A 27,549-nucleotide genomic window follows, 5' to 3' on the forward strand; every position below is an offset into this window, starting at 1 on the left:
AAAAAACGTCTTCTGATCTTTAAAATAGAAAATATATTGCAGCATTATTATTATTATTATTATTATTATTATCGTTATAATAATATTAATATTAATAATAATAATTATAATAATAATAATAATTATTATTATTATTATTATTATTATTGGTAATAACTCTTCCTTAGAGTAGCTTCAGAGCACGTTTCTCACCTTCGTCAGTTTTGGAAAACAGGACATCAGTTTATCAGGAAGTATTTTTTTTTTCTTATTTCTGTGATAATGATACTGCCAGCTACTGATAAGACATTATGACTTGATTTGAACTCATTTAGGTTATTAGTATTTAGACATCACATCTTAGTGGGGAAAAAGAAAATGCACATAAATTACACAAACATGTTGCAGTCTCAAAATAATTGTTCCGTTTTTTGTATTTATTTCAATTTAAAATTGCCAGCAGACCCTGCGTTACCAAGGAGTGCTACCTGATTACGGTCATGTTGCATGTGATTGTTGGGGGGGGGGAGGGGGGTTGCGCGGAGGCTCCAGTGTTCTTCTCTATTGCGGCTGGTTCCTGGTTTAAAGCCCCTGATTGGTCAAACGGAGTCACGTTGTCCGTGAAGCTGTCGGTCTGATTCTGCACCATTGTTCCCCGAGCAGCCGGAAGAAGTGCCTGTATAAGCACTACTGTATGCGACAGCTGCACCGGTCAGCCCAGTATACTGTGCTGGAAACTGGCTCTAGGTTCACTGCTTTCTGCTTAATAAAGGATTCTGCAAGGTAAAACTGGATCATGGTGGAGGGAAAAAAATTATGAACTCTCAGAGCTTCATGGGGCGTCAGGCAGGAGGATACTGATAATAATAACGAAATGAATGGTGAGTATGAACGATTACAGGTGACAGGCCTGCATTTAAACATATTGATATGAGGTAAATTTGATTTTTCATAATTTCTTTCTTTTACATCTTTTATTTGTGGCTTCAAGTATTTTATGTGTTTTTTTATGCTGGTTTGTTACTTTTTAATACTGCAGGGAACAATTCCTAAGTGGTTCATTTGTCAAGCTATACCAGGCACCACGCCTCAGCTGTCACTTTGTGGTCATTATTGCTTCTTATATTTTTGACTCAACAGACGGACCGTGATATAGTGAGACCAACATGGATTCATTTTAAAGCTTCCTGTCTTTTAGAAAGCAATTTTAGAGCACACATCTGTAAATTAGGTACTAAAAATAAGATGTGTTGGCAATCCAGGCAAACCTGTTTAATAGACAAATGAAATATTTTTCAATATTATGTTTAATTGAAAATCTCATGTTGATTCAAATTTTTAACTAAATAAATTATGGCACAAATTTAACCAATAACAAATTAACTTATTTAAGATAAAATTAACTCAAAAAGTTATTTTGTTTTGTTAGTTGTGTCTTGCATTTTATTAGGATGGATAGATTTTGCCATTATTTTAAATAATCTTCAAAATGGGAAAGACAAGAGAACAGACTCTTTCCCAAGTTTTCATAACAACCATCTCAATGTCAACTTCTTGTTTGTTAGGCATCCCTAAAAAAATACCCTTTTTGTCTTAATGTTACAAGAAAGGCAGTTGGCTAAACAGGTGAGAATAGTATTCAACTTTAGAGAAATCAAAAACTCTAGATAAGGTAAAACAAAAGACAAGCATGTTGAAGAAAGGCTGCATGGCTGCTGTTAAGTATGATAATATGAACAACTGACTATTTGCCAAAAGTTATACTGCATTGTATCTGGAATTAAATCATCAAAATTTTATAACACACAAAAAAAAAAAAAAAAAAAAAAACATCAGGGCTTCTTCCACAAAACTGAACAGGCCTTTTTTTTTTTTTTTTTTTACATATCTTTACCTGGGATGCCAAGAAACACAGTCAGCAGTGTATAGCCAGCTGCTCTTTTCTTTTTTATCCAGATTAGAGTAGAAAAAGGGTCTTGTTTGCAGAGTGCTGTGTGGAAGAGGATGGGGACGCTCTGGAGACACCCCTGCTTCTCTTCCACCTCCATCTCACAAACAGGAATAAAAAGAAGGCTGGTTCTCATACAGTTAAGAAGATGCTCTGACAATCATTTGTATGTCAATGCAGAAAAGGCAAAGTTTTCCTAACAAAGCCTCCGTACTGTCATTTGTGATAACAGAGAGCGTTACAGCATAATTACTCCAAGTGTCTCTCTACAGCACTTCACATCAGATGCAACAACAAACAGCATAAACCATATTTCCCAGGGCCACAATGTGCATAATCTCTTTATCAATTGCATAGTTTAAGACGTGCTAGAGGTATTAACAAACATTGTGTGTGTGTCTCTTCTCTATTCTCCACAGAATAGAAGTGGGACGTCGCATTATAACACATTTAACTAAAGGTAAGATCAGATCTTGTTTTTGCTGTTTGAAAATTATATTGTTGACGTTCAAAACCCATTAACATACTGAATTTATCCCCACGAGATGGATGGTATTCAAAGCTCACACAACTGTTGTTGAGATGCCACGAAAGACTGGCTGATAACAGCGACAGGGTGTGATGTTGGAGCAGACAAGTGTTTAGTGAATAAAGACAGCTGTTTCACTGACACAAGAGATGCATCTTTTTCTCAACTGTGTTGTGCCAAATATGTTTTATTTTTTTGTAATATAGGAATTGAATTTTAACTGATATCTACTTGGACATTCATATGAATTTCAGGTTTTCCTCTTTTGAATTACATTTTTCAGACGTAATATTAAAACTGTTATCACACAGATCCTTATCTTGCCATGTATGACAGCAGAGACATGTTTTATGTGAGTACAACTGTGATGAAATGAAGCACAAGAAGTATGAGTACTGTTTATGATGTGTTCCTGTTTTTTTATGATGTATTTGTGTTGAGATTAAGGGTTTAAAATTGTGTTTTATGTGTGAAAGAGCAGAGTAAGTTGCTTTTACCACGATGACATAATCACCTGATCACTTCGGGTTTAAGGTTCAGTTCTCCATATAGCCTTTGAGTACATCCAAGTACAGTTCTAGAAGTTAATTACATCACTGAGACAATATTTCTAACTTCAAGCATCCAGCATGGTGAGGTGAGATAATCTTCTTCAATGCAGGCAGAGCATCTCTCTTGCGAAGCATGAGATTAAGTAGCATATTTTCAGGGCAACATTTGAGTAGCACTTGTATCTATTTCACATCTTTGTTGCATTTATAAATTTTGTTGCTATTGCTGGAATATTTTTCGACATGCATAAAAAGAAGCCATGGCAGCTAGACCAAATCTTTGTTTTCCACAACATAAAAACTTTTGAAATGAATATTTACTGTACATAGATGTTAGAAGGGTGCAAAGTAGTGATAATATCTACTGTTTACTATCACAAATGGCACAACAGGTTCATCTCATCTTGGTAACAAACCAAAAGTCTCACCAGACATATCTGTTTGCAGTTTGGTTAAAATGTGTTTGTTCTTCGTTTAGAATAGTAACTTCACATGGGTAGAGTAGCCAGAAATTTTAATCAAGTAAAATTAGCATTTCTTCAAAAATTATATCAGTTAAGCAGAAGTAAAAAGTATGGTGCATTACAAATACTTCTAAAGGTATATTTGTTTCATTAAGTTACTCGAGTAAATTTAAGTTGGTACTAACCACCTCTGTATATACATAAGTTAAATAACATTAATCCAATTCAAAACAAGCTACCCAGAATCCCTACATCTGACAAAACATTGAATGAAGCTACAGAAGAGAAGCAGACTGCAATACAGTTCATGCCACTTGGAGAAAAATTATATATCAGGCTACTTAATTTCCTTTTACAAAGTATGAAGTAATGAGAAACTATGTGATGTAAAACATGGATTAAAAATGACTGTCAGAGAAGCAGCAATACTAAACTCCTTTCAGTATTTATAGTAGACTGATAAGTCATGACTGATTAATATCTACTTTTTGTTAGTTTGACAGCAAGTACAATTTTATTGCTTATTCGTTAAACCATTGAGAGGCCATTCTGTATAAATGATGAAAACCTTTGTTTGTTCTTTGTTTCAGAAATGTTCAAGAAATTCTGAACAACAGCTATTCACACTATCCAAAATGTTGCTAAAATTTGTTTTGTTTGAAGAGTCCAAATCCAGGTCTTATTATAATTACAAATACATGCAAAATATTCAAATGTAAATTATTACACACAATTATGTTTGACATATATATATTTATAAATCAACCATACACATTTAAACCCCCTAGCGTCATAGCTCACATTGTGTACAGCACTCAAAGTCACACCGAAGTTTTCTTAGAAAAAAATCAGTTGAAGCTGTCAGACGAGTGGATATGCTGAAACTTCGGAAAGAGCCTAAATAATGACTTAAAATAAATTACCTACTGCAAAAGCTAGATATTATTCTGTAATGTGATAAACTATCTCATAAGAATTTTTTGAAATAACCAATTAATAAATCTGAGGTGTGCTTATATTCCTTGTTAATGGATGCAAAGTAACTTTAGAACCATATTCTTGAAAGTGTCTTTTATTTTCATCATTAACTCTCTACACCTTAGTTCCTTCCATGAAAAAAAGACACTTTTCTTAAAAAGCATACAATAAATTGGATCATAAAATTCTGTTTTTTTGTGTGATTTGGTTAATATTTAGCATATATTTTTGTTTTATTAGTCTGTTTTTGAAGATATTTAAGTTAAATCCCTCTAATAAATAAATCTCATTCACCATATTAATAACTAATGCATTAGCAAATACTTTAATGTAAAATAGCACTGTAACTAAGTGATAAATTTGAGAAATTATAATATTTGAGACACAATATTCACAGTTCAGGACTTGGAAGTTATATTTTGGCTTTTGACAATGTTGGATGACTTTTGGAATTTTAAACTTAACGTGTGCCTTGAAAGACAAAAATTTGTTCCCTTGTCTGGTAAGACGATGCTGCAGTATTTTTTCTAATACTGCGTACATTTGTACGCTGCAGAAACACAGCCCCGACACGCCATATTGTGCCAGGGGTATTGTGTTTGGTTATCTGCCAGCTGCTGCTGTCAGAAATTATGCAGTGCTGCAATTGTATTGCAACAGGAGGTTAAAAAATCCTAAAACCCTTTTCATACCTGTTGTGTGTGATTTTGGCAAGTAGGTTTTCTCCTTTTCTAATACTGAGATTTCCTCTCTCCATCCATTTTTCTCCTCAGTCAGTTTGCACCCAGCCACCTCCTTAGAGCAGAATTTAATTAGTACATGTGGCACAGAGTTAAAGGAAACTGAAACATTAAGTAGATGTATTTACGCATGAAAAAGCTGGTCAATTAAGACAGTGTCTTATCTGAAGAAGTGATTCAGTTGTGCCAGTATTGCAAACCTCAGCACAGATGGCTTAAGCTTGATACCAGTAAATGTTTCCATTAAAAATTCACAGAGAAGGTGTCATGGCTTAACAGCACTAAGCAGAATCTCACATCAGGAGGCTAATTTGGCTGAGTTGTCTGCACACAAAGCTTCACACACATGGGTGAATCCATTCAGCTTCCTTTGATTAGGGAAATAAGAATCAAGGGGTCTCACCTTCACAGAACGATTTTGAAGAAGGGTTATAGATCAGACTTCAGGTATTTGTGTTGAAAAGTTGTTTTATGTTTTTGGAAATTAGTGGAGCTGTAGAAATTAGAATTTATTGTGTGCTTTTCAACCTGTAGTTTTGATATTTTAGTTAATAAATGCCAGAGGTCATGTTAAAATGCAGAACATTCCTTTATATTTTCCTTTAATCAGTACTAGAAAAAAAAATCCCAACACAATAGAAGTGGATTAATTTCTTTTAATTATTTCTGTCGGCTTCCAATATTTAAATAGTTAACCAGTGGAAAAATATAAGAAAATAATTGATATGCATATTATGTATAAACATCAAGGAATTTTATGACTGCTTGACTGTACTAAAGCTAAACCAGTTGCTGGTTTAGCTTTATTGTTGCTGTTTGATGAAACATAAAATGTTATCCACATTGAGATTTATTTGACTCGCTATCAAGTAGGTAGATTTGGACCCCCTAATGACAAGGGGAGGTATTTTGCATCACTTTATATAGTCATTAGTGACATAAGAGGAAAAAAAAAATTGCCTCAGTAATTCATTTCCCATTCAGTGTGCTTTCTATTGTTCGCCACAGCACATTTTTATGTACTTTTTTTGTTAGAAACCCCAAATGTATGCAACTGCATCGATGAAGTACATTTTCATCAAAGGTTGAGTGTGAACTAATATCAACCTTTCAGATTGCAGAGCAGCTTTGCGAGTCTCTGCAGGGTTCATGTTTCCAATTTAGGAGCTTTTGATGTGACTCTTTTTGTGTGTTTGGCTCCTTCCTGGCTAAGCGGTGCTGAGTTTTCACGGTTCAAGATCGCTCTTTCCTGAGATGTTGCCATGACACCTGTTTAGAAAGACTGGTCTGTTGCCAGCAAATCCTAAAGGGTGCATATATTTTTGCCTTTGTCAGCTCACTGTTAACCATCACTCACATCCTATTGGTTATTTACACTGCTGGTATTTTACGATTATTGTGATACAAAATAATGATCAGTTAAGTGGACAGAGAAATGAGCTAATTTAGCAACAATGTACTGTAAATATGTATTAAAGATGCTAAATAACAAAGGCTGAATAGCACATTAAAAAAATCCAGTTCAGTTTTTACCACTGTATATACTTTAAATTGTGCTTTACATGCTTTCATATCTCAGCTTGTCTTGATCTAGAGCCAAAAGAGCAACAGAAAAATAAAGGGTTTATTGTCTTATACTTTGTGCATATAATTATCTAGTTGAGGTGTGAACAGTCAACATTTGTAAGATTTTGAACTACGGAAGAGCAAAAGTTGATTAGACATTATCAACTGTAGTGTACAGCAATATCTTATTATACTGCTTATATTGTAAATAACAAATGAGGAGCAACCATTACCATGTACTGAACACACAAATAGGCAGTCCATTACATAGCAGCACAACAACACAGGACAACTATGCACACACTAATACCTCAGAGCAATTTAGAGATACATATTAGCTTGATGTGTCTGTTTTTTGTACTGTGAGACAAAGCCAGAGGACCTAGAGAAAACCCACGCAAACGCCTTGCAGAAAGAGGTTCGAATCCAACATTTTTTTTTGCTTGCAAGGCATCAGGGTTAATAATTGCTGTGCCATGCAGCCCTATTATCATTAGTCCTATAAAATTATCTTCATTGGTTGTTTTATCTGTTATGCCTCATGGCAAACCCCGGGTTTTGCCACTCTGGGTAGACAACCATATCATAAAGCAACACTGTGTGAGCTACATTTGGTGGATAAAAAGTGCTATGTAAATAAACATCTTAATTACAACCTCTGGTTTCCATTATCATTTATTTTAAAAAGTGCATTATTGCAATTATTATAAATTATTGAAATGGCAGACAATTTCACAATCTCAAAATGAAGATTTTGGCTGTGTTTTCTTTTCAAGAATCAAAACATTCATTCATAATTGTAGAATTTAAGATACTAACCCTCAACACTTTCCACATCATTAAGTAGTTCCTGTCGCTTGTGGTTTTTAATCTGAGTCTAATTCATGATACATTTTAATAGCAGTGAGAGCTGCCCTACTTCCCAATTTCTCTCAGATAACTGTGGATATTTTGCATATAAAAAATTATTCAAGATCTCTCCATGATACTGGCTATATATAAATGATAAGGCTTGTCTGCGGAATGTGAACTCCACATCCCACAGCTTTCCTCAGCCTGTGTGAAAGATAAAAGCAGCCCTGTGTCTCTGTGAAAGGCTTTGGCAGCTCTGTTTCTGCCAGTGAGCTGACTTTTGCTAACTTTCAGGCAGCATGGGAAAATATAGTCATAAATAAATGATAGACTTATGAATAATTTAGGCATGCATTGTGATTGACATGAGGGTGAGAGTACCTGATTATGCCTCGACAGCGTGAGACTTAAATTACAGCAAATCAAAACTTCTGGCTGAGTGCGAAGCATCTGCTTTGCTGCCTGTCTGCTGTTTTTTGTATTTTGATCACCGATTGTAACAACAAAAGGCAGCTGAGACGAAGCAGTGCTTTAGTTTAGGCATGTTTCATTAAAGAAAAATTGCTAATGTAGTTTGGTGTGAAAGATTGATCTAAAATCCACAATCTTGTCAGGAATCAGAAAGTTTGTGAGCTCAAAACTATCAACAAGTTCTTCACAGAATATCAGTTATTTAGCCGAATGCAAATATATGTCGGCCTTCCAAGAGCCTGTCCGCCATCTCCAGCTCTTGATTTAATAAGATATTACAGTGGAAATAGTGCATGTGTATAGTCATGTGGCTAATCAACAGCCATGTTTCCTTTATTGTTTCTAAGAGGAGGAAGAACAGATCAATGAGAGCTGAAGCTGCAGAGGAGAGTCTGCAGCAGGCGTCACCAGGCTGCAGCTCTGATTCGTGCTGAGTGCTGAACAGGGGGTGGGAGGGGGGGCTCACGTCTCTCCACCAACAGCCCCCCCACTTCCCTCCACAACCTATACCCCTTCCCCTCCCCTTCTTTCATGTGTGCAGAGCAGATCTGTCTGCAGCCTCAGGCACAGTGCACGTTAACAATTGTACAGAGCGCATGTGAAAATCTCATTTGCATAAATCTGTAGATGTTGCAATGTTTCCTTCAATGGATTCCTTTGTGTTTAATTGGAGATTGCTTTTATTATTATTTTTAGCTTGCATATACTTGTGCAGTTCTTCCAAAGCCAAATGAGAAAAGAGGCTTCGGCATTCACTAATTATTTATTTGCATAATTTGTACATCCGACAGGACATACGCAAACACAGATGATCTACAAATTTATCAATCACGCTTCAGTGAAATTGTTGAAGTTCACTACACTACTATTGATTATTATACTGATTTTAGCTGTTTGTATTATCGATCAAATGCATCCATTCGTATTTGATGCATAGATCCAAAAACCTGCATAGATCCTGCATAGATCCATGCATAACATTCCACAAAATGAATATCTGATAAATATTTTTGTATATTGTCAGTGCCTGTGATCCTCCACTGACATCATCAGTAGCAGCATAATCATCCAGGCCACAGCCTTTCCTCAGGGGAGTCCAGCTGAGACCTGAGTTTTGCTTTCTCTCTCCTCCTCTCTGTGCCATTTGGTTTTACCATTTATGGTGGAGTATGGTGGATGAGACCAACACATGGCCTAAGAATGGCTATGAGGATGAGGAGTTGTAAGATTTTTCTTTGTGCTGACATAGTTGTAACTGCATATTATACTATATTGACTATTCTCGGGTAAGAAAAGACCTTATAAGAACTTCAAAGCAACCTGGGATGTATAATTGTGCTCCGCATCACTGTGGAAGTACTTTGTGTCCGGCCATATTTGATGACATGGTCACTTGGCAGAAGCACATTGAATAAAGATGTAATGATAAAAGATACCAGATAATATACAGCACTAAGTTAAAGATAACAATAAAATACAATTGTTTTGCAATACTTTTGAAAATATTAAGAATCTCCAATATTTGTTTTCACAACTTACAGGTTTCACAAATCAGAAACCTTTTCTACGTCAGAGGTGTTCCTGTACATATGGACACACAGACCACATACTACCACATACAGTAAGTCCAGTAATTTTGAAAGCCTTTTGTACAATTCTGCCTATTTTTAGCATTGTGGGATGCTTGTTAGTAGCATTGCTTCAGATTTAATTATACTTGAGGTGATAAAATTTATTTTGCTTAATATGCCCAGTTTGACACTGATTTGAAATATTGGGTTCTATAATATTGGATAACATTAGTTTGCAACAGATTGTATTTTATATTGTACGATTCTTTAAACAAGTCGCTCTTAAAAAATGAGACGTTGTGTCTCAGTGATTCAGGATGATCCATCAGCCTGCAGCTCCAACAATAGATGGATTACGTCTGCAGGTTTCATTATTCAGAAATACATGCGTCTGCGAAATTGTTGTTGGCACCACGCTGTGATGTTAAGCTAACTCGCTTCACTGTAGAGCATGTTTGCTTTTGACTGAGACCCAAACCCTGAAATGTTTTGGGTCTTTTTCCTCCGGTTTTCCACTCCTTATCTCTTGTCTCTTTCCATCATAGTTAAGGTACACCGAAGTCTGTTGTGCAACAGCAATAACTGTTGCCTGTGAAACACATCAGCACAGGGCAAAATAAAATAGGAAATGAAAACTCATGGCAAGAGATTTTGCCCTGAGGATTTTATTTTTAATCAAATCATTTGAGTAATTCAAGGACTCATTGCAGCTCACATGAAACAGTTTCTGGTGGTCCAATAAGGGTCACACACCCCCATTCCTAGCAAATTTGAAATGGTCAAATGAAAATGGTGAGCAACATCTCAAACTCTACAGCCTACTGTTAACATGCCAAATATGAATTTTCTTGACAGTATCAGCCTAAAAAACCTAAAGTTGCCTCCAATTGTAATTAGGTTTAAATTGGAATGGGTGCAGTTTAAAACCCTTTATCGTCATAAGAACATCAGTGTGAATTTGTTATATTAACTTAATTTTATTTGTATATTTTAATACTCAAGTATCAGGTTAGGTTTATTTTATCATGATACACAAATATTTTTGCTGTGTGTTTTTCTTTTATCATGACTGCAATACAGTATATTAAATAATCTGCCATCTGGACTTTGTGGTATTTGAACATAATGTGGCATTACTGTGTTAGAGAAGGACAGTAATGAAGGTGATAAACAAGCCAGGTGGAATGATTCAGCCTTGTTTTACACCCTTTCTCTTCTGTGCTGTTAAAGTAGGTTTTAAACGTTGCATTTTTATTGAATGCAGACCCAGACTGCATGATGCTGATTATGTCTGAATGACTGGGGCAACACTCCTGCCCCTTTTTGCTCCATTAAATAATAGATTTTGTTAGGATATTTTATATTACACATTTTACTGTCTATTTGCCACACTTTACAAATTACCTCAATTGCAGTATGGCTCTACGTATATAATTAGATAATCTCTAAACATTTGTTTGTTTGTTTGTTTTTTGCCTGCTGTCTTCAATTTTCTTCTGTCAGTTGATGGAGCCACTCGAAGTGAGAGCAAATATAGGTCACCGTCGCTGGTGCAATGGTGTAACAAAAGCCATCGCTCCAGCTCATGTTTTACATTTTTATGTAATAGGGCAGCATATGTTTGAGGAAATACAGATGAGATGGTTTACTAAAACTTGCCAGTAAAGATTCTGGAATAAAAAATTACAGTAACAAACAAAACATATTTTACATTCAGAACAAATTTATTGGTATAATTAAGATGTGCTAAATACCTTAGGACAAACTTCTTTTATTGTGTTGTCTCTTACAGAATTTTTTTGATATTCCAAACCTTTAATACCCTTTTGCTAACTGGACACTAATTTTATTTTGTTTTTAATTACATCTCTTGCTATAACATTTCACAAGGTTTACACTTCCAGGCTAAAGGTCTTTCTGTATGGAGTTTGCATGTTTTCCCTATGCATGTGTGGGTTTCATCGGCATACTCTAGCTTACTCCCACAGCTATACTAAATTACTACAGAGAATTACAGAAAGCAGCATATCTTAACATTTATCTTTACACAATAGACGCCCATAGTCTTGTGTCCACTCTCATCGCATTAGTCTTCTGTTGTAATATGAACTAACATGTTCTATATTGAGTTTTCTGGCAAAAGAGTAAAATGTTTTTATATAAAATCTCAAAGTATTTCAAAGCACACATGATGCCATCTTTGGAAGAAAAGAAACCCCGCAGCATCGCAGTACCTCCACTTATGGTAATAAGATGCTTTTGCTCATTCTCATTCTGTTTTATAGCCTATCCCCCTGGAGTGTTTAGTAAAGAAAAGGTTGATGTTAAACTCACTTAAATAATGGACAGTATCTATTAAAGTTTCAGGAGAGTTAAGAAAACGCCACATACATAGGTTTGCAAAAGCAGGATGATTTTTTTTCAAGCATGATTTACAAAGAATCGATTGAGATTTAGATGGTGTCGAGTAGATGAAGACGTTCTGACACAGAGATGCTTTGCAGCAGTAGGATTTTGAAATTATTTTATGTCTTGTTTTCTGTTTTCTGTGTGTTGTATGCATAAGAATTGCAAGAGAATAATGACCTGCAAATCAATTCAAAAATTTAAGTTTTTATACAGCATTGAAATGTCTGTTATAAACTACCTGGTATACATTTATGTCAGTCCAAGCTAGCTATACAATTATCAAAAGAATGTATTTAATTTAATTTAAAACTGACATAATAATTTCAAAATAAAATTGACTTTAAGTTACACAGTCTTCCCTGTTACTAGACAACAGAAATCCAGTAGGAATGAATCACTTTGGCTCATGTTCCTGTGTATTAGCATGACTAAGTCAGTGGCATTGATTTTTTTAAAGAGGAGAGAGAGGCACACGCAATAACTGCAAAATGATCTTTTAGGAAAGCGTGATGTTGATAAGGACAGCAGCTTTCCATTAGCCTGAGTAGCTCGTGCCATTTAGTGTCCATGTAATTTACAGTGTAGTGTTTTTATAGTTTTCAGAATAAAAATGTACTGCTATGTTTATGTCAGAAATTTATAAGGCAAACTCTTTATGGCTTTGTGTCTCTTAAGGTGTGTGTGTTTGTAGAGTTAGTGCATCCTCTTTACTGCTGTGTTGTAGAAATGCTTCTGTGATCATTCTGATTCGGCAGTAATAGCCAGCTGTGCGTTTAGAGAGCTCAGCAAGCTCTGTCAGTGTACAGTCTGTAGTCCTCCGCTTGCTTCCTGCGTGCAAACCACATATTTAAAAAAAGACCACTGTAATGTGAAATGTCAGATATAAACAGCTAACCAGACCAGCAACTGCTAATAAATGGGATGATTTAAAGTTTTATATGTATATAAATATATATCAAAAGGATTCAAATATTTATTAAAATGGTGGCAATCAGATGTAATGTAATTCAATTATGTTAAAAGATTTCAAAGCACTTGAGTGGTAATCATCGCATAGAAAAGAAACAAGGGGATTTTGGTGTAATTCTCAGGAGGAGAAGATTTTTTTCAAATCATTTAAAGACAGTTTATCAACGTTTTGACTAAATATTAAACTACATATTATAAGAAAAAGAGAAGCAAGAGTTCATTGTTGTTGGAATCAAGAATTGTTTTTGTATGTATTTTTAAACAAAAACAAAGAATTAAACCCAAAATCAGTTATTATTGCATTAATTGTACTATAAAATCTACCACTAGGGGAAGGTTTACAGCCAGCAATAGAAGGCTTAAATTGTTTTATTTATCTCAGAAGTCAAAATCAAGGAATTTTTCAGCCAAACACTGAGTCTAATTTCTACTCAGAGAGGTTAAAGTTAAAGGGAGCTGCCCAAACATTGGGAATAGCTTTGATCAATCAGTTTTCAGCATCAGAATTGGCACAATAAGCTAGAAAAAAGTGTCCAGCGGGGTCAGATGAGCTGTTTCCTTTCACAGAACCAAGTTGCATTTCTGCTACAACAACACACCTCCTTTCTGGTTTAGGGTATAGATGTCTAGATTCTCACTTTTAATTGCTTTAGGAACCAAGTAGGCAAAATAAAGAAAAAAAATATTCACAAGCTCCTTTGGTTTTGTCTGAGTTCTGTTTTTCTTTACTGCATTCTCACATTTTTTTTGTCAGTCATTTTCCCTACGCTCTTTGACTCATGCTCCTATCACAGCTACAACACATTTTATCATTGAGAATCACCTTCTCTTTGTTCCAAATATTGCTCATCTTTTTGCTTATTCTTCCCATTATGATTGACTTCATCTTGGCTTCTGTGATTGCTCTCCATGCCCCTGCGTTGTTTGTCCCTGTTATGTGATATTTATGGAAGTTCAGTCTGTTAGTGTGATTTTGCCTTCCTCCTGTTTGGGACCATCAGAACAACTGAATGTGACATGTACTCAAAGAATGTTACTGGACGACATGGAGCACATGTCCAAATGTGCCAACAAAAGATATGTTGTAGGAACATCAAGCTTCTTGGAGTTTCACAAGGCCAAATTAGGATAGTTCCTATAAGGCTTACATTAACTCATGTGGTAAGTCACTCTTTGTCATCAAAGAGTGACTGCTAGACTATACCTTTAGTCTAGCAAGGACATTTTGAAAATAGCTGCAGAAAAACAGTCAAAAGAGATTAAAGGTCAAATTTGAGACATCTGTAGTGCCTTTTGAAAGCAAAACATGCTATTTCTAATATGACGCCACAACCTGATGTAATTGACAGCATTACAGGACAGAAGTGATGTATTGATTGGGCAAAAAGGCATTAAAGTAAAGCCGAGACTTAGCGAGGTTAATAGAGATGATGTAGAGCATGAGAAAATAGAAACTGTATAGTTAAGCTGTTTTAAAGAGTCACAATGTAACACCAGTAAGTACTATTTAGAACTTTTGATAGGATTACATATTTCTTTTTTTTATAACCTTCTTTCTGGCATATGCAGTAAATACTGAAGAAAAACTGATATTTGCCAGCCTAGTAAAAACGAGTCCCTTGGTCTATGCTTTACATTGTACAGAGAGTCTGGACCCTAGGCTATTAAGAAATAATTGTCTCCTGGAAACATGGACTATGTTGAAGTTTTAAATAAATGGATCTCATTTTATCCAATCGCTAATGTTTGGCTATGACATGTGTAATCCGCCACCTTGATGAAGCTTACTGAAAATTGCAAACTCTGTAAATAACTCTACGAGGAGTAGGGCAATTAAATGTTTTATCTCATACGTTCTTATTGTTTTGACATTAATTGCTAGATATTTTTTTTATTCACTTCCTCTGTTGCTATTGCCAAACTACTGCCAAAAGAAATCGACAGGATCATTCACGACACCTCCTTCTGTTTGCCGATTGGCTCCGCTGAAATTCAGCCAGAGAAATCCAGCTTAATGTGAGAAATCCCTGACAGAGTACAGCAGATGAGAATTGAGTTGAATTGAGTAGGAAGGCAATGGCCAGACAGGGTCTTTGCCATCTTACGCTTTAAGGGGTGGTGTAATTGTGGCTTGGAATTGCCATGTGTCTGTAATGACTGTAATTCAGGACTCTCTATAAGAGGGTGAAAAATGTCTATGCTTAATTCTATCCTGAAAGAGGACGTGCTGGACATTTTATGTTGACATACGATCCAACTGAGTGCAAGAAAGGAATTGTGGCTCTTTGACTGCAACAACTGGGGGCCCCACTAACTCTTCAGGAGAACTTCCTGGCATAGGAAGCATCAGGAGCACATGCACTCTGGTGCAGACAAATCCTATTTCCTGTGGATGAAGCGGTTTACACTGACATTTGCTTGTCAATCTCTTCAAGCTAGACGGTGTTTGTGCAGAAAACATTTTTATAGAAGGCTGTTTACATTTGAACCAGTGTGTGTTTTGTTGACTGATTTGATTTAGGCTGGGATCAAAAGAGATTGGAAGGGTTCTTGTTTTTTGGAGACCCCACCCTCTCTTCTTTTCTCAAAGATGTTTTTGGCATCAGATGTTTTTTTTCTTTTTGTCTATCCAACCACACTTCCTATTACTACCTCCTTACCTTTACTGTTCCCAACTAAATCCCCTCATCTGTGCATTTCCTATTTAAACTCCTTGCCCCATTTTCATACACACCTCCTCTCATCAGTTTCTTTAACATTTTGCTCCTTCTACCCCACACACCAATAACTCTCCTTCCTTGGTCTCCTCCTAGTCCTCCTCCCTCCCTGTGTTGGTAAAAATATCTGCAGACAGCAGTAGCAGAAGCACGCCTGACTCTGCCTCTCTCTCTCTCTCAAACATCCCACCCATGTGATCTCACAGGCTGCCTCTGCTCCCTGCTCCACTCTCTGCTCCAGTCAGGCTCCTGTCTTTCAGCCCGGCTGCAGCTAATGAGCCTTTGTGCGGCCAAAGATAGAAAGCGAAGAGAGAGTGCAACACAGTGATAGAAGAGGCAGTTGAAGTGAGAAAGACTGTCGTCTCGCAACAATAAAGCATATGTTACCGACAACGCAGGCAGAGCTGGAAAATTACTCGTCTCCCTCAACCTCCTGCACTCTCTGCTCTCCCTTTTTCTCATGCCCGGGAAGCTCAGGGGTCGCTGCAAGTCAGTGGGCTGAGACAAAATGAGAATCTTTCCATTCATCATGTTTCACCTTCTCTGAGTGGCCACATTTGTGTCTGGGTGGTTGTAGCGCTGTGAGAAGAGGTGAGAGGAGTCACACTCGGCCAGTGGATCCAGGTCAGTTGTTCCTGTGAGGGCTCACACACACACACGCACACCCCCACGCACCTAGACACACACATAGAAGTGGTCACAGTAGGATTGATGTGTCATGACTTGCTCCAGATCCCTTAGGCTTGTTGGCATCACTCTGGATGAGCGTTGTGAGCCTTTCTCTGTCAACTTTGTGAATGATGAAGAGAAACAAAATACATTCGTGATGAAAGTGTGCTGGAGAACTGGGAGCACTGTTGATTAAGGATGGGAGTTAATGTCCGGCTTAATATGTGTTCAAATAGAAGCAAACACAGGGAGGGGCTTTTCCAAGCATGTTTTTTTTTTTTTTTGCTGCATTAATTTCTTTGGGATTGAGAAGAGTGTGTGCTTGCCCAGCTGTGATCAGTGGTAATGCGGTGGAGACAAAGAAAAGGCTGTTGGAGAAGTGCAACAATCTCTGGTTTTTATTTAGCCATGATTGAAGAGGTTCACCTTGGATCACCCACAGCTCTGTGGTTTATGATGTCATCCCCACTGAAGTTTTCATACTGGCACAATAGAATGCAGATGAAACCAGGAGGGGTTGGACGTATGGACTGCTCTTTATTACTAAGAGTCCCTCACACAGGGTATGTAGCACAGAAAGCAGGGCCATATGGGCAGGCACTATTTGCGAGAGAGTACATTAGAATCTCCATGGAAACCACTTTTGATATCAAAGCCTGAGCGCAGCATTAGCTGAGGGCTAAGCACACAGACACGTTTTCAACAATGGTATCTAATTAAGACCCTGAGTACAAAATGGGCTAGAATTTGCACAGGTCATCTCTGTTGGAAATTTCCACTCCTGCTTGCCAAGGTGTGAAGGTGTGAAGTGGCTAGTGAAAGCAATTCATTTTTCATGTGAGATCAGAAGCTTTTATAAATCAGATTTTTTTGAGAATTATGTAATGAGCTATTTAATCTGTCATTAATTTGTCCTGTGTTTCTCATTCAGAAGCAAGAGGCTCATTTTCTTTTCAGCTGTATGCATGGGCTGAGAATAAACCGCATCTAGTTCAGGATAACGCTGTCTGTTTCTTATCCAAGTTATTATAAATTCTTCATGAAGAGAGATTTACTCAGTGAGGTTACCCTGACTGACTTTCTTGCCTTGCATTCCTTGGTTGTAGGTAAAGCTGTTGACTCTGGAGGTTCTCCAAATGCTGGCCATGCCATGCCACAGCAGTCTCCAGGGAACAATGACCCTCTGGCTGGCAGAGCTAGTCCTCCCTCTCCTGGTTGCACCTCTATCTCTTTTTTCTCTCAGGCAGCATGTCTTACCGACCGAATTTGCATCTGTAATGACTTGATAGCAGAGCCCAGATGAAACAGCGAGGCTGTCTGTGAATGGAACTCCCCCACAAGCTGCTCTGGCAGATAGACAGAGCGGAGACTGGCTGAAGATGCATGTCGTCTCTACTGATTCCAGGTTCTGAGAGAGAGGGCGAGAGAGAAAGCAACCAGGGAGAAGCTGCCAGTCATTGCGAGCCTCGCTGTACCTCAGCAGCACAGTTCTGTGATTTAAAAATGTAATTATTAATGTTAAAACAGTGAAAACAAAGCCTAAATATTTATTATATTTAATGACTAGATTTATACAATTGTATGTATATTGCAAGCTGTGTAAGGATTGAGCATTCTGTCTGAATGCTTTGAGAGAAAAAAAACAAAATTGAAAATGATGCAGTGTTTGATGTCTGCCATGCAGTAGTGTTAGAGGCAGATTAAATGTGACAGTAATTAGTTTTAGTGTATTTGACTGATGAGCCTATTCTTGTTTATTTGTCTAATTGCATCATCAGTCAGGGGAGTTAATGGACTCTTGGTTGACATTGACGTAGTCTGCTACAAAATCCTTTGCATGACGTGCCAATGACAAACATTTGAATTGATAAAAGCAGTTTTTTTACCCCAGAGTGTGTGCGTGGCAAATATGGTATGAAAATACTGCTGGCACTCCAGCTGCTGTAATTTTCCTATAATGAGGTATACACATGGACAGTAGTAAGCTTCTCCTGGTGTCATAAGCTTGGGTAAAAATACCAAAGAATCTTGGCTTCATTGTATTTACATAAAAGTTAAAAACAAAAGTGCACAACATGACAGTGTAGAAGTAAAATTTTTCTTTCACCAGCAACTGTGGATGGAAATTTTTACCAAACAGTTGAGAAACCAGTATTTGTTTCAAACACTTTTTAGTGTAAATTGTCCTGATTATTAAAAAGAAATGCTATTTGTAATTCTTTTACATAAGGGACGCAACAACATACATTGCAGATGTACACAAATTGATGCTATTTGTGCTACACTAGTCGTAGAATTTTTTTAAATCATATAAATGAATAAAAATAATTACAAAGAAATTAGTCACATCTAACTGTATTGTTTTTTGAAGATTTTGATTTGCACTGTATGGGAAACAAACACGAGCACACATCTGCCAATCAATTCAGAATTGACACTGATAATGACATGTGTCCATGTACTTACAAATTTCTTTTCAGTTAAAATGAAATATAAACAATATATTCATATTATGTAGTATTTCTAAGATTTGAACCTACCATTGTGTTTTAAACTTAATTATGATGGTCAGCAGTGGAAGGTGAATAGATCCAGTCTCTCTCTTTTTTCCCCTGAACCTCTCAATCAAAAAGGAGAATTAACTTCCTGTGAGGAAGATGTAGTTTGTAATTAGCAGCTTCACTATTTCCCCTCTGCTCCTTCGTGCCAAGGTGATCAATGACCCAGAGATTGCCTGGAAGCTGGGATATCAGCAAGCAAGACTGGATGTGTGTGTGCGTGTCGGGGCGTGTGCACGCGTGCCGGGGTGGGTGGGTGAAGGTAGGAGCTGGGGGTGGGGCAGTCTGGGTTGGTGGCTAATTGAGTGAGTTGAGGATTATGAAGGTCCTAAACCGGGTATTAAATAACATGCAGCCCCCTTTTGCTGTCTCTCGCGTTCAGGTGCAGATGCGGCAGGCCATGAGCGGAATACTGAAGAGAAAATTTGAGGAGGTGGAAGCCTCCTCCTCCCCATGCTCCTCTGTGCGGGAGTCTGATGATGAGGTCTCCTGCAGTGAGAGTGGGGATAGCTGCGACAGCGTTAACCCCTCAACTTCAGGTCCTTTCACCCGTGAGTCTGTTTCTTTTAAATATATCCTTCGATTTTTGTTGTTCTACTGACAGCAAAATGATCTTTTCCTATTAGGAAAAAAAATCTTTTTTTTTTCATTAAAAATGGTGTGATTCTCACAACCTGTGTAGTAGCTCACAGGTATTACAAGATGCAGGTTAAACATCAATCTACGCATCTTCGAATGAGCTAACATTTGTGGCTGTGCTGTGAGGAGACTGGTGCTGATGATGAAGAGGAAGCATGCACAGCCAGACTCGCTCATTAGGAGCAGCATCAGCTTACAGGCCTAAGCAGATGAATGAGCTGATCTCGAGTTGTGTGTGCCCATGCTATACACAGACTTTATAATACTAAGAAAAATGTTGGTGAAGAGGTACACTAAAAGCATATCTTTAAATGAAGTAGTACTATTTTGAACCAATTTAGAGACAAATTATGTAGAAATGTCATAGTGAGGACTACAAATGAATTCTATGGTGGTATTTACTAAGAAAAGGTCCTTGAATCAATTAGGTTCTTGGCCATGCTAAATAAAACAAGTTTGAACTGTTCAAAGGTCACTAGAGATAATGGGATGGACAAGAAAAAAAAAAGTGGTTGGTCAGGTGTCAGTAAAGAAGAATTAATTAATGATATTAACAAACCTCAAAAAATGATGGTACAGTTTGGAGTGCTTCTTTTGCACTCTACATTAAGCAAAAGTACAGTATTTGTTCCATGACATAAATTAATTCTGCATATGTTTCCAAACTTGACTGAATGCAAGCAGTTCACTTGGCTGATTAATCAAAGGTGCATTGCAAATAAACACTTGAACGTAATATTTCATAGACTGTCACCATTGCATGCTTTGCTAATGTGTGAAGAATAGAAATGGGAAGGTTTTGCTAATTAGTTTGATGGAATTTGCAACGGTTGCTATTACTGTAATACCTTCATATTAATATTGCTGAAAAAATATATAACTGCAAAGATCAACAGACTATCTCTTTGACAACTCTCTTTTTTGATGTCAGATTTTTAAGAACTATACTCCTAATATGTTGATAGATGTTTCATCTTAATTCAGTGGAGGAAACAAAATTACTTTGCAGTAATTGAAAACAGAGGCAAGCAGCCTCAAACCACCTTAGTTGAAAAATGTTCTTAACTTCTTCAGAAATCAAATCATGTATTTTCACATCCTGTGCATGTCTTCCTTTGTCACAAAATCTCACGTATTGCTCTAAAGTCAAATTGAATTTCTCTGTTCTGGCTCATAAATCATGTGCTTGTTAGCTGGACAACTGAAAATCAAATAAGTCATTTATAATCATATAGCCGTTCTTGGAGTAAACCTTTGCATTGGTAGTATGTTTCTCTTAATTCACTGCTGCATTAAAACACCTGTCAGCAACATGTTTGACATTAAGAACTTCTATAAGTCATGCTTATTCAACAATGAAAATATCAGAAAAAAAATTATTTTGAGCTATTTAAAATGAATAAAAGCAGAATTAAATTCCTTTCGTTTTAAACAGTAGTTATTTTTGTCTAATTTATTTTAAAAAGTCACTGATAATTTTCTGTAAGTCCACACAAATCAATTGTGGTTTAGAAGACAACATTTTGACTTTGATTACTTTTCAGAATGCCGTAACAATCTGCAGATGTTGTTCCTTCAGCTTATTAAAAATAAAGGCAATCACAGCTGGGATGTGAAGGCCATACTAAATTTTGTACAATTTAAATGTCTCAAAAGCAGACCTACTAATGATACACTGCTGTGATTCTTGGATTGATTTGACTTTGATTTAAAATATAAAACCAGTCTCTCTTTAAGTTATATTAGTTTCAAAGCCCGTAAAGAAAGTCAGTTCTAATAAGAGACGGTGTCCATGTGATGAGATGATTTTTACTAAATAATTGATCCTTTGTAGAAAAGAGAATGGGATTTTTTTTTTAACAAAACATCCAAATTAATCAAAGCAGTATTTGTCTTAATGTGTCAAAAATGAGTTGAAAAATGTAAAGATTAATTAATCAAGAGATTTGTGGCCAATTTAAGATTTTTCTTGAACCACTATATAATCAGAAGATATAAAACATTACATATGTTTTTTTTTTAGTTAGAAAAAACATATGGAATATGTTAATTAATTAAATTAAGTTAATTATTTACACCTAAGATATAATTAGGCTTTCAGAGAAATAGCTTAGAATCTCCAACACGACAATGTTCAAAAAAGGTTCATTCTACCTAATTTTGTTGTGACCAAGTTGTGTTTTTCCTTTGGAAGGTATGACAGCTTACATCTGTAATGAAAATCATTGTCCTTCTTGTAGGAGACGGAGAGCTGCAGGAACCAGATGGTTTCCATTTGTCCTTTCTCTCTGAAGGAGGGGGGTTGGTGGTTGAACATTGGGAATGCTGCTTCTGAGTGAACGAGCTCTGCTCTGCTCTTCGGGCCATGCGGAGAATAATTTATGCTCCTAATTCACCCTCCTTCTTGCACCTCCCCCTTGTAGAACTCTATAAAAAGACTCACCGGAAATGCCCGTCATGTGGAGGAGTCCAAAGTAGCGTTAAAAACTGCAAGAAAAAGGCCGTACAAAATTTAAGAATTCCTGCAATATCAACTCCATGTGACAGTTTATACTAACACATTTATCACAGCTATTGCAGTGTTCTTATGAGATAGCTTATAAATAATCAAAACAAAGTAGTGCTTATGAATGTTTGACACTGCGTGTTTAGCTTTAGTATCAATAATTCTTCTGCCAAAAATTACCATACCAATTACCGTGCTCTACATATAATTTACAATTTATTTGGATTTCATAGTTTTTTTTTTTTACTACCACTGTTTTCCCTTTTTAGCTGACTCGATCTTGAAGCGGGAGAAGCGCCTGCGGGCAAGAAGGGTGCATTTTGAGAATGTGACCGTGTACTACTTCAGCCGGCGGCAGGGCTTCACCAGTGTGCCCAGCCAGGGTGGCAGCACTCTGGGCATGTCCAACAGGCACAGCTGTGTCAGACAATACTCCCTGGGAGAGTTTGCCTTGGAGCAGGAGAGGATCCACAGAGACATGCTCAAAGATCACTTGAAGGAAGAGAAACTCAACTCAATAAAGCTAAAGGTAAAAGCTTTTTATGGGTCAATTAAAAATAAAACAATTCAGTCTATAAATGCCTGTAATATATTGTTCAGCAGACAGAAGTCATTGGTCTGAGGATTTAAGGCAATTTGTTGCTGTATTTAGTTTTGTGATCGCAATCTAATTCTAACATATTTCTTAAAAATATAAAGTGCTGACTTAGTTTGTAACATCCTAATTGTTTGCAGAGTTGCCAATCCAAAAATTACAATTGGGGCTTTTAACACAACTAAATCTTCAAAGGAAATGGAGACGTTAGGTAAACAGTTGATACTTTAAGTGCCTGGACGTGTTCCAATCTTGTTTTTCAGCTGACTAAGAATGGCACAATGGAGTCAGAAGAGGCCAACACGCTCACAGCAGAAGACATCTCAGATGACGACATTGATCTCGACAACACAGAGGTAGATGAGTACTTCTTTCTGCAGCCTCTTACTACTAAAAAGCGGCGGGGACTGCTACGCTCGTCAGGCGTGAAGAAGATTGATGTGGAGGAGAAGCATGAACTTAGAGCCATTCGCATGTCCAGAGAAGACTGTGGCTGCGACTGCAGGCTTTTCTGTGACCCTGAGACGTGTGCTTGCAGCATTGCAGGGATCAAGTGTCAGGTAAATTCCACAAAATACATATTTTATACAGAATCTTTGCACATTTCTTGACAGACCCTGTAAGCATGTAAAAAATCTTAAAACTATTGAGTCTTTTATTGCAGTAGCATACTCTCACAGTGAAAGATTTATAAAAGTTTAACTTTTTAATTTGATAAAATGTATTTAGTAGGGTGAAAAATAAACCTTCAGACATTTAAGGTAGCGTTTACCAAACTCTCCCATGTCACAGTTAAGATGAAATTCAGTTATTTTAAAGCTGATATGAGGGTTAAAAAGCTTTCACTAGTTATTCATTACTTTATTTTACTTTATTGATCTTTCAACTGGATAATGATTCTAAGTAAATGACCAAACAAACGGAAAGATTGTTTACCAGGTACAAAATCAATTATCTGCCCAAAACCTCCCTTTGGGAAAGGCTTAAGAGAAGAGTCAAAACCCAGGATTCTGGACAAATGAGAGATAATGCAAAAGATTGACCAAAGTGTAGATTTGGTCCTGTCCAGTTAAAAAAGAGGGATAAAGGCAACTGTGGTTTTGAAAACAGGTGCTACATAATAAATGTCAACCTTCCCACTGAATTACTTTAAATTTAAGGTCGAGTTTTTCCAAATCTTTCAGTGAGAAATTATGTTAGTGCACTAAACAACAATATAAAATACACTTTCTTGCCCATATTTGTGAATTGTGCTGTCTATTTAGAGAAAAATGCATTGACTGATGACAAAACATTAGAGGACAGAAAAATCATTTAAGAGAAGGCATGCATCACAGAGTGTTGCATTTTTCCCAGGTGGATCGGATGTCATTTCCATGCGGCTGCACAAAAGAAGGTTGCAGCAATTCAACTGGAAGAGTAGAGTTTAATCCTATCCGTGTTCGAACCCATTTCCTGCACACCATCATGAAGCTGGAGCTGGAGAAGAGCCGCGAACAGCAGCAAACCTCCCAGACCAACGGTTACTGCGGGGAAACCAACGACATGGGGAACGGGAACCTGTTCACGCAGTCGCAGCACAGGTTGGAGTACTCTTTGTCTGATGCTGTCCCACAGACGGCTGCAATGCACCTGCACTCTGCAGATGAGATGGAGGAGCCTCTGGATGATGAAGATGAGGAGGATGAGGAAGAAGAGGAAGAAGAAGAGGAGGAGGAGGACGAGGAGGAGAACGAAGATGATGAGGAAGACGAGGAGGACAGCAGCAGCGTATGTAGTGGGTTGTCTGATTCCAGCACACAAAGCTTTGCAAATAGCGACTCAGAGGACGAGGAGGAACCTGCAGGGAAGTCTGAGAATTATGAGGCTGACATGACGCCTCTAGCAGTTTCTCACACTGAGGTGGTGCCAATGTCCTCGGTGATGTGCTACACTGATAGCTCCGTGGGTCATGATAACCATATAAATGGAAACCCTTACATAATGAACTCTTCCTCTGCTGACTACTATCAGCTGGGGAGCACCAGTGCCGACTCGAATGTCCATGCCAGTCAGCCCAGTGAGTCCTACAGGGAGGCGTTAGCATTCCCAGAACCAGTCAGCGCAACCAATGGCAATTTGGCCCAAGGACCGTTCAGCATGACGTCTGGGGAATTCACGGGCTACTCTAATCATACGGAGGAGGAGTACACAACCAGTCACCACCGTAATCTGAATGGAGGCGGTCCAGCTGCCACTTTGTGCTGCTACCCACCTGACCAAAACACCAAGGTACTGTCCAAGGCCATGTTGGTGGAGCAGCGTGAGAACCAGAACCAGACAGAGTTTCAAAACTACCTTAACAACAACAGCCAGGAGTCCTACAGCAGCGACAGCATCATCAGTATGGCAGCAGAGCAGCCACCCCAAGAATCAAGTGCTAATGAACATCCTGATGTAACCTTACTATCAAACAATACTAAGAAACTCCCTTTACCAGACCATTGCCCTGAGGTCACAGCCAATTAAAAGCCCTCAAGCTTGTAATTATTACATCCTCGCTTGAACTCGACTATGGTATACTTTTATGGAACATCTTCATTACCTTTTTTGAAAACTACTTTCAGAGCAATTTACAAAATAATACCACACTTTTCATCTATAACTCTTAAGCCATAGGTTTGTGATGGAAACACTTTTGTGGTACTGTTGACAAATGCAGGTTTCTCGATGACAGTGTTCGTGCTCAACTCCAAAACACAAGAGACAATATAAAACATACAAATACAACTAATGTCATACTGTGCAATGTAGCTTGTATTTGCAGAACTCAAGTACTAGTTTCAAACAAATATTGTACTGTAGATTGAACTTCTGTCTGCTGTATGTGCAAAAAATTGTCAGTTTTATTTATTGTGATTGAATTATAAGTGTGTCCTTATATATATTGTAAATGTTTTCATAAAAATATGCATGCCATTTGGAACTCATTGAAAAATTGCCTCCATTTACAAAACAAGTTGTATTAATGATGTACAGTTATCTTCTTTTATGTCTTCAAAATCATAAGATTTCAGAATTCATTTAAATCCAAGTCACCAGTGATTTCATTTTGATGATTTTTGCACTTAGTCTATTTGGGGTCCAGTGGCACGTCTTTGGTTATTAATGACCAAATCTTATGTTTAAAACAATTCTATACTAAAATTGCATACACAAATAGCAGCTGCAGCAGGTATATTTTTGGTTTATTTTTAAATAATCCAGAAAACTTTTGATTCCTTGAAGATAAAGTTTTTTAAATGGCATATACCATTTTGTACCTTTGGTTCTAGCTTGTAGATTACAATAGTAAACATTGTTCATGTGAAAAAATCAAGGGAGCACAAGCAGGCAAAAATGCCGCCAAAAGGTGCAGAAGAGCAACAATATTACGTATGGAATGCAGAAAACACATCCTCTCCTCTGAGAAGCACCTTATTGACTAAGGTGCTCAACAACTGAGTCACCTTAGTCTGGCTGTTGATTCCTTTCTTGAGCTAGAGGTCATTATCATGGCAAAATATTTTTATGGTTGTTCCTTTCCTTAAAAAAAATATTCGTGTTTCAAGGTCTGGGGGATCCCATTTCCAGAAGAGAGACTTTTTGGCAGGTGTAGACTATTCTGTTCCATGGAGCTCACCCACATTTTCTACATCGATGATCTTTCAAAATAAAAAAAAAAGTGTACATTCTATCCTTTTCCCTCTGCCTCAATTGAGTGTCCATACATCCATTTGGTACATTCAAAAGATTTTTTTTAGTTGAGAAACAATTCCTTTTCTGTCTACAAATGCTACAGTCATTAGTGAAAGTCTTCCTGTTTCAGTGTTTATCTGCTTTAAATACCAAAGGAAAGGCTGATTTAAAATGATTAAATTACACCTTACAGTCTAAAGAGGAAGTTGTTTTTTATGTTGCTGCAATAACAATAACTAAAGGAGGTTCAATAGGCATGATTGGGCTTTTCTTTTTAAGATAAGTTCTTAAAACAGCATAGAATAACGTTTTCATTTACAGTTGCTTTGCAGAACTCAGATTTGTTCTTCAGGTAAATAATGACACAGAGTTGACAATCAAAGTCTAATTTTAAATAGGATTCATCTTTTGTGCATAATAAGTTGAACTATTGAATCATTTTAGTCATAAAGCCTATTCATTTAAAATGTATAAATAGTGGCATTTCTAAACATTGACAGAATGAAACTGAAGTGCTCAACATTCAGTAGAATTCAAAGACATTATGGAAAAGCTCAAATGAAGCCCATTAAGTCCTTGCTCATGCATAAATACAAGAATGTGCTCCATTTTATAAATATACATTCAAATTTACTGAGTTTAGCATTCAATCTTCACCATTTGTTCATTAGATGGGATCTCCCAGAAAGTACCCGAATAACTTTGAAGTTATCAGTTTCATCAACACAAGCCTATAATACATAGAAATTGTGCCAAAGTGTACAGTGTGGGAAGGTACTTAAAAGCATTGCACCCACTTAGGATTACTGTTTTAATTTTCAGTATTTATTATGAATGGTTAAATGAAATGTGTATTTATTGTGGTTTACTAAAAGTCCGTATTAAGTAACTTGATATGTTAAAATAGTCTTTTCTTTCATGCAAGTTTACGTGAATTGTAACGCTTCGTGTGCCTGATCTCTTTAATTCTGTTTCATATTTGGTGAAATGCATAGGATTTGCACAAAATGGTTCATTTTGTTTTTCCGAGTTATGTTTTTAACTGTACATAAAGCCTACATAACTTTCAGTTCTTGTATTTTGACATGTTTTCAATTTCATTTTATAAAACATGATGTTAT

At 37.0% G+C, this 27,549-nt stretch overlaps 1 protein-coding gene across 5 annotated transcripts; it reads left to right on the plus strand.

Moving 5' to 3' along the window:
- The first annotated feature begins 615 nt into the window (after nucleotides 1-615).
- csrnp3 (cysteine-serine-rich nuclear protein 3) lies at nucleotides 616-27,497 on the plus strand. 5 transcript variants are annotated; one of them, XM_028022259.1, is made up of 7 exons: nucleotides 616-860; nucleotides 2,347-2,387; nucleotides 9,620-9,699; nucleotides 19,354-19,522; nucleotides 22,386-22,645; nucleotides 22,975-23,271; nucleotides 24,068-27,497. In XM_028022259.1, exons 4-7 carry the CDS (start codon nucleotides 19,360-19,362, stop codon nucleotides 25,217-25,219), a joined length of 1,872 nt encoding a protein of 623 aa, XP_027878060.1. In that variant the 5' UTR covers nucleotides 616-860; nucleotides 2,347-2,387; nucleotides 9,620-9,699; nucleotides 19,354-19,359; the 3' UTR covers nucleotides 25,220-27,497. The 5 variants fall into 5 exon arrangements, with proteins under 5 accessions (XP_027878060.1, XP_027878058.1, XP_027878059.1 ...); XM_028022257.1 differs by having other exon boundaries at nucleotides 2,352-2,387; XM_028022258.1 differs by lacking the exon at nucleotides 9,620-9,699.
- Nucleotides 27,498-27,549: the final 52 nt, after the last annotated feature.

This window comes from Xiphophorus couchianus, chromosome 7, assembly GCF_001444195.1.
Source record: "Xiphophorus couchianus chromosome 7, X_couchianus-1.0, whole genome shotgun sequence".
Taxonomy (NCBI): domain Eukaryota; kingdom Metazoa; phylum Chordata; class Actinopteri; order Cyprinodontiformes; family Poeciliidae; genus Xiphophorus; species Xiphophorus couchianus.

What these genes read in the sequence shown, in the direction of transcription:
- csrnp3 (XM_028022257.1), top strand. An exon ending in TATAACACATTTAACTAAAG is followed by an intron (nt 2,388 to 9,619) that starts GTAAGATCAGAT and finishes CACAACTTACAG; the next exon opens with GTTTCACAAATCAGAAACCT. An exon ending in TTGCAGGGATCAAGTGTCAG is followed by an intron (nt 23,272 to 24,067) that starts GTAAATTCCACA and finishes CATTTTTCCCAG; the next exon opens with GTGGATCGGATGTCATTTCC.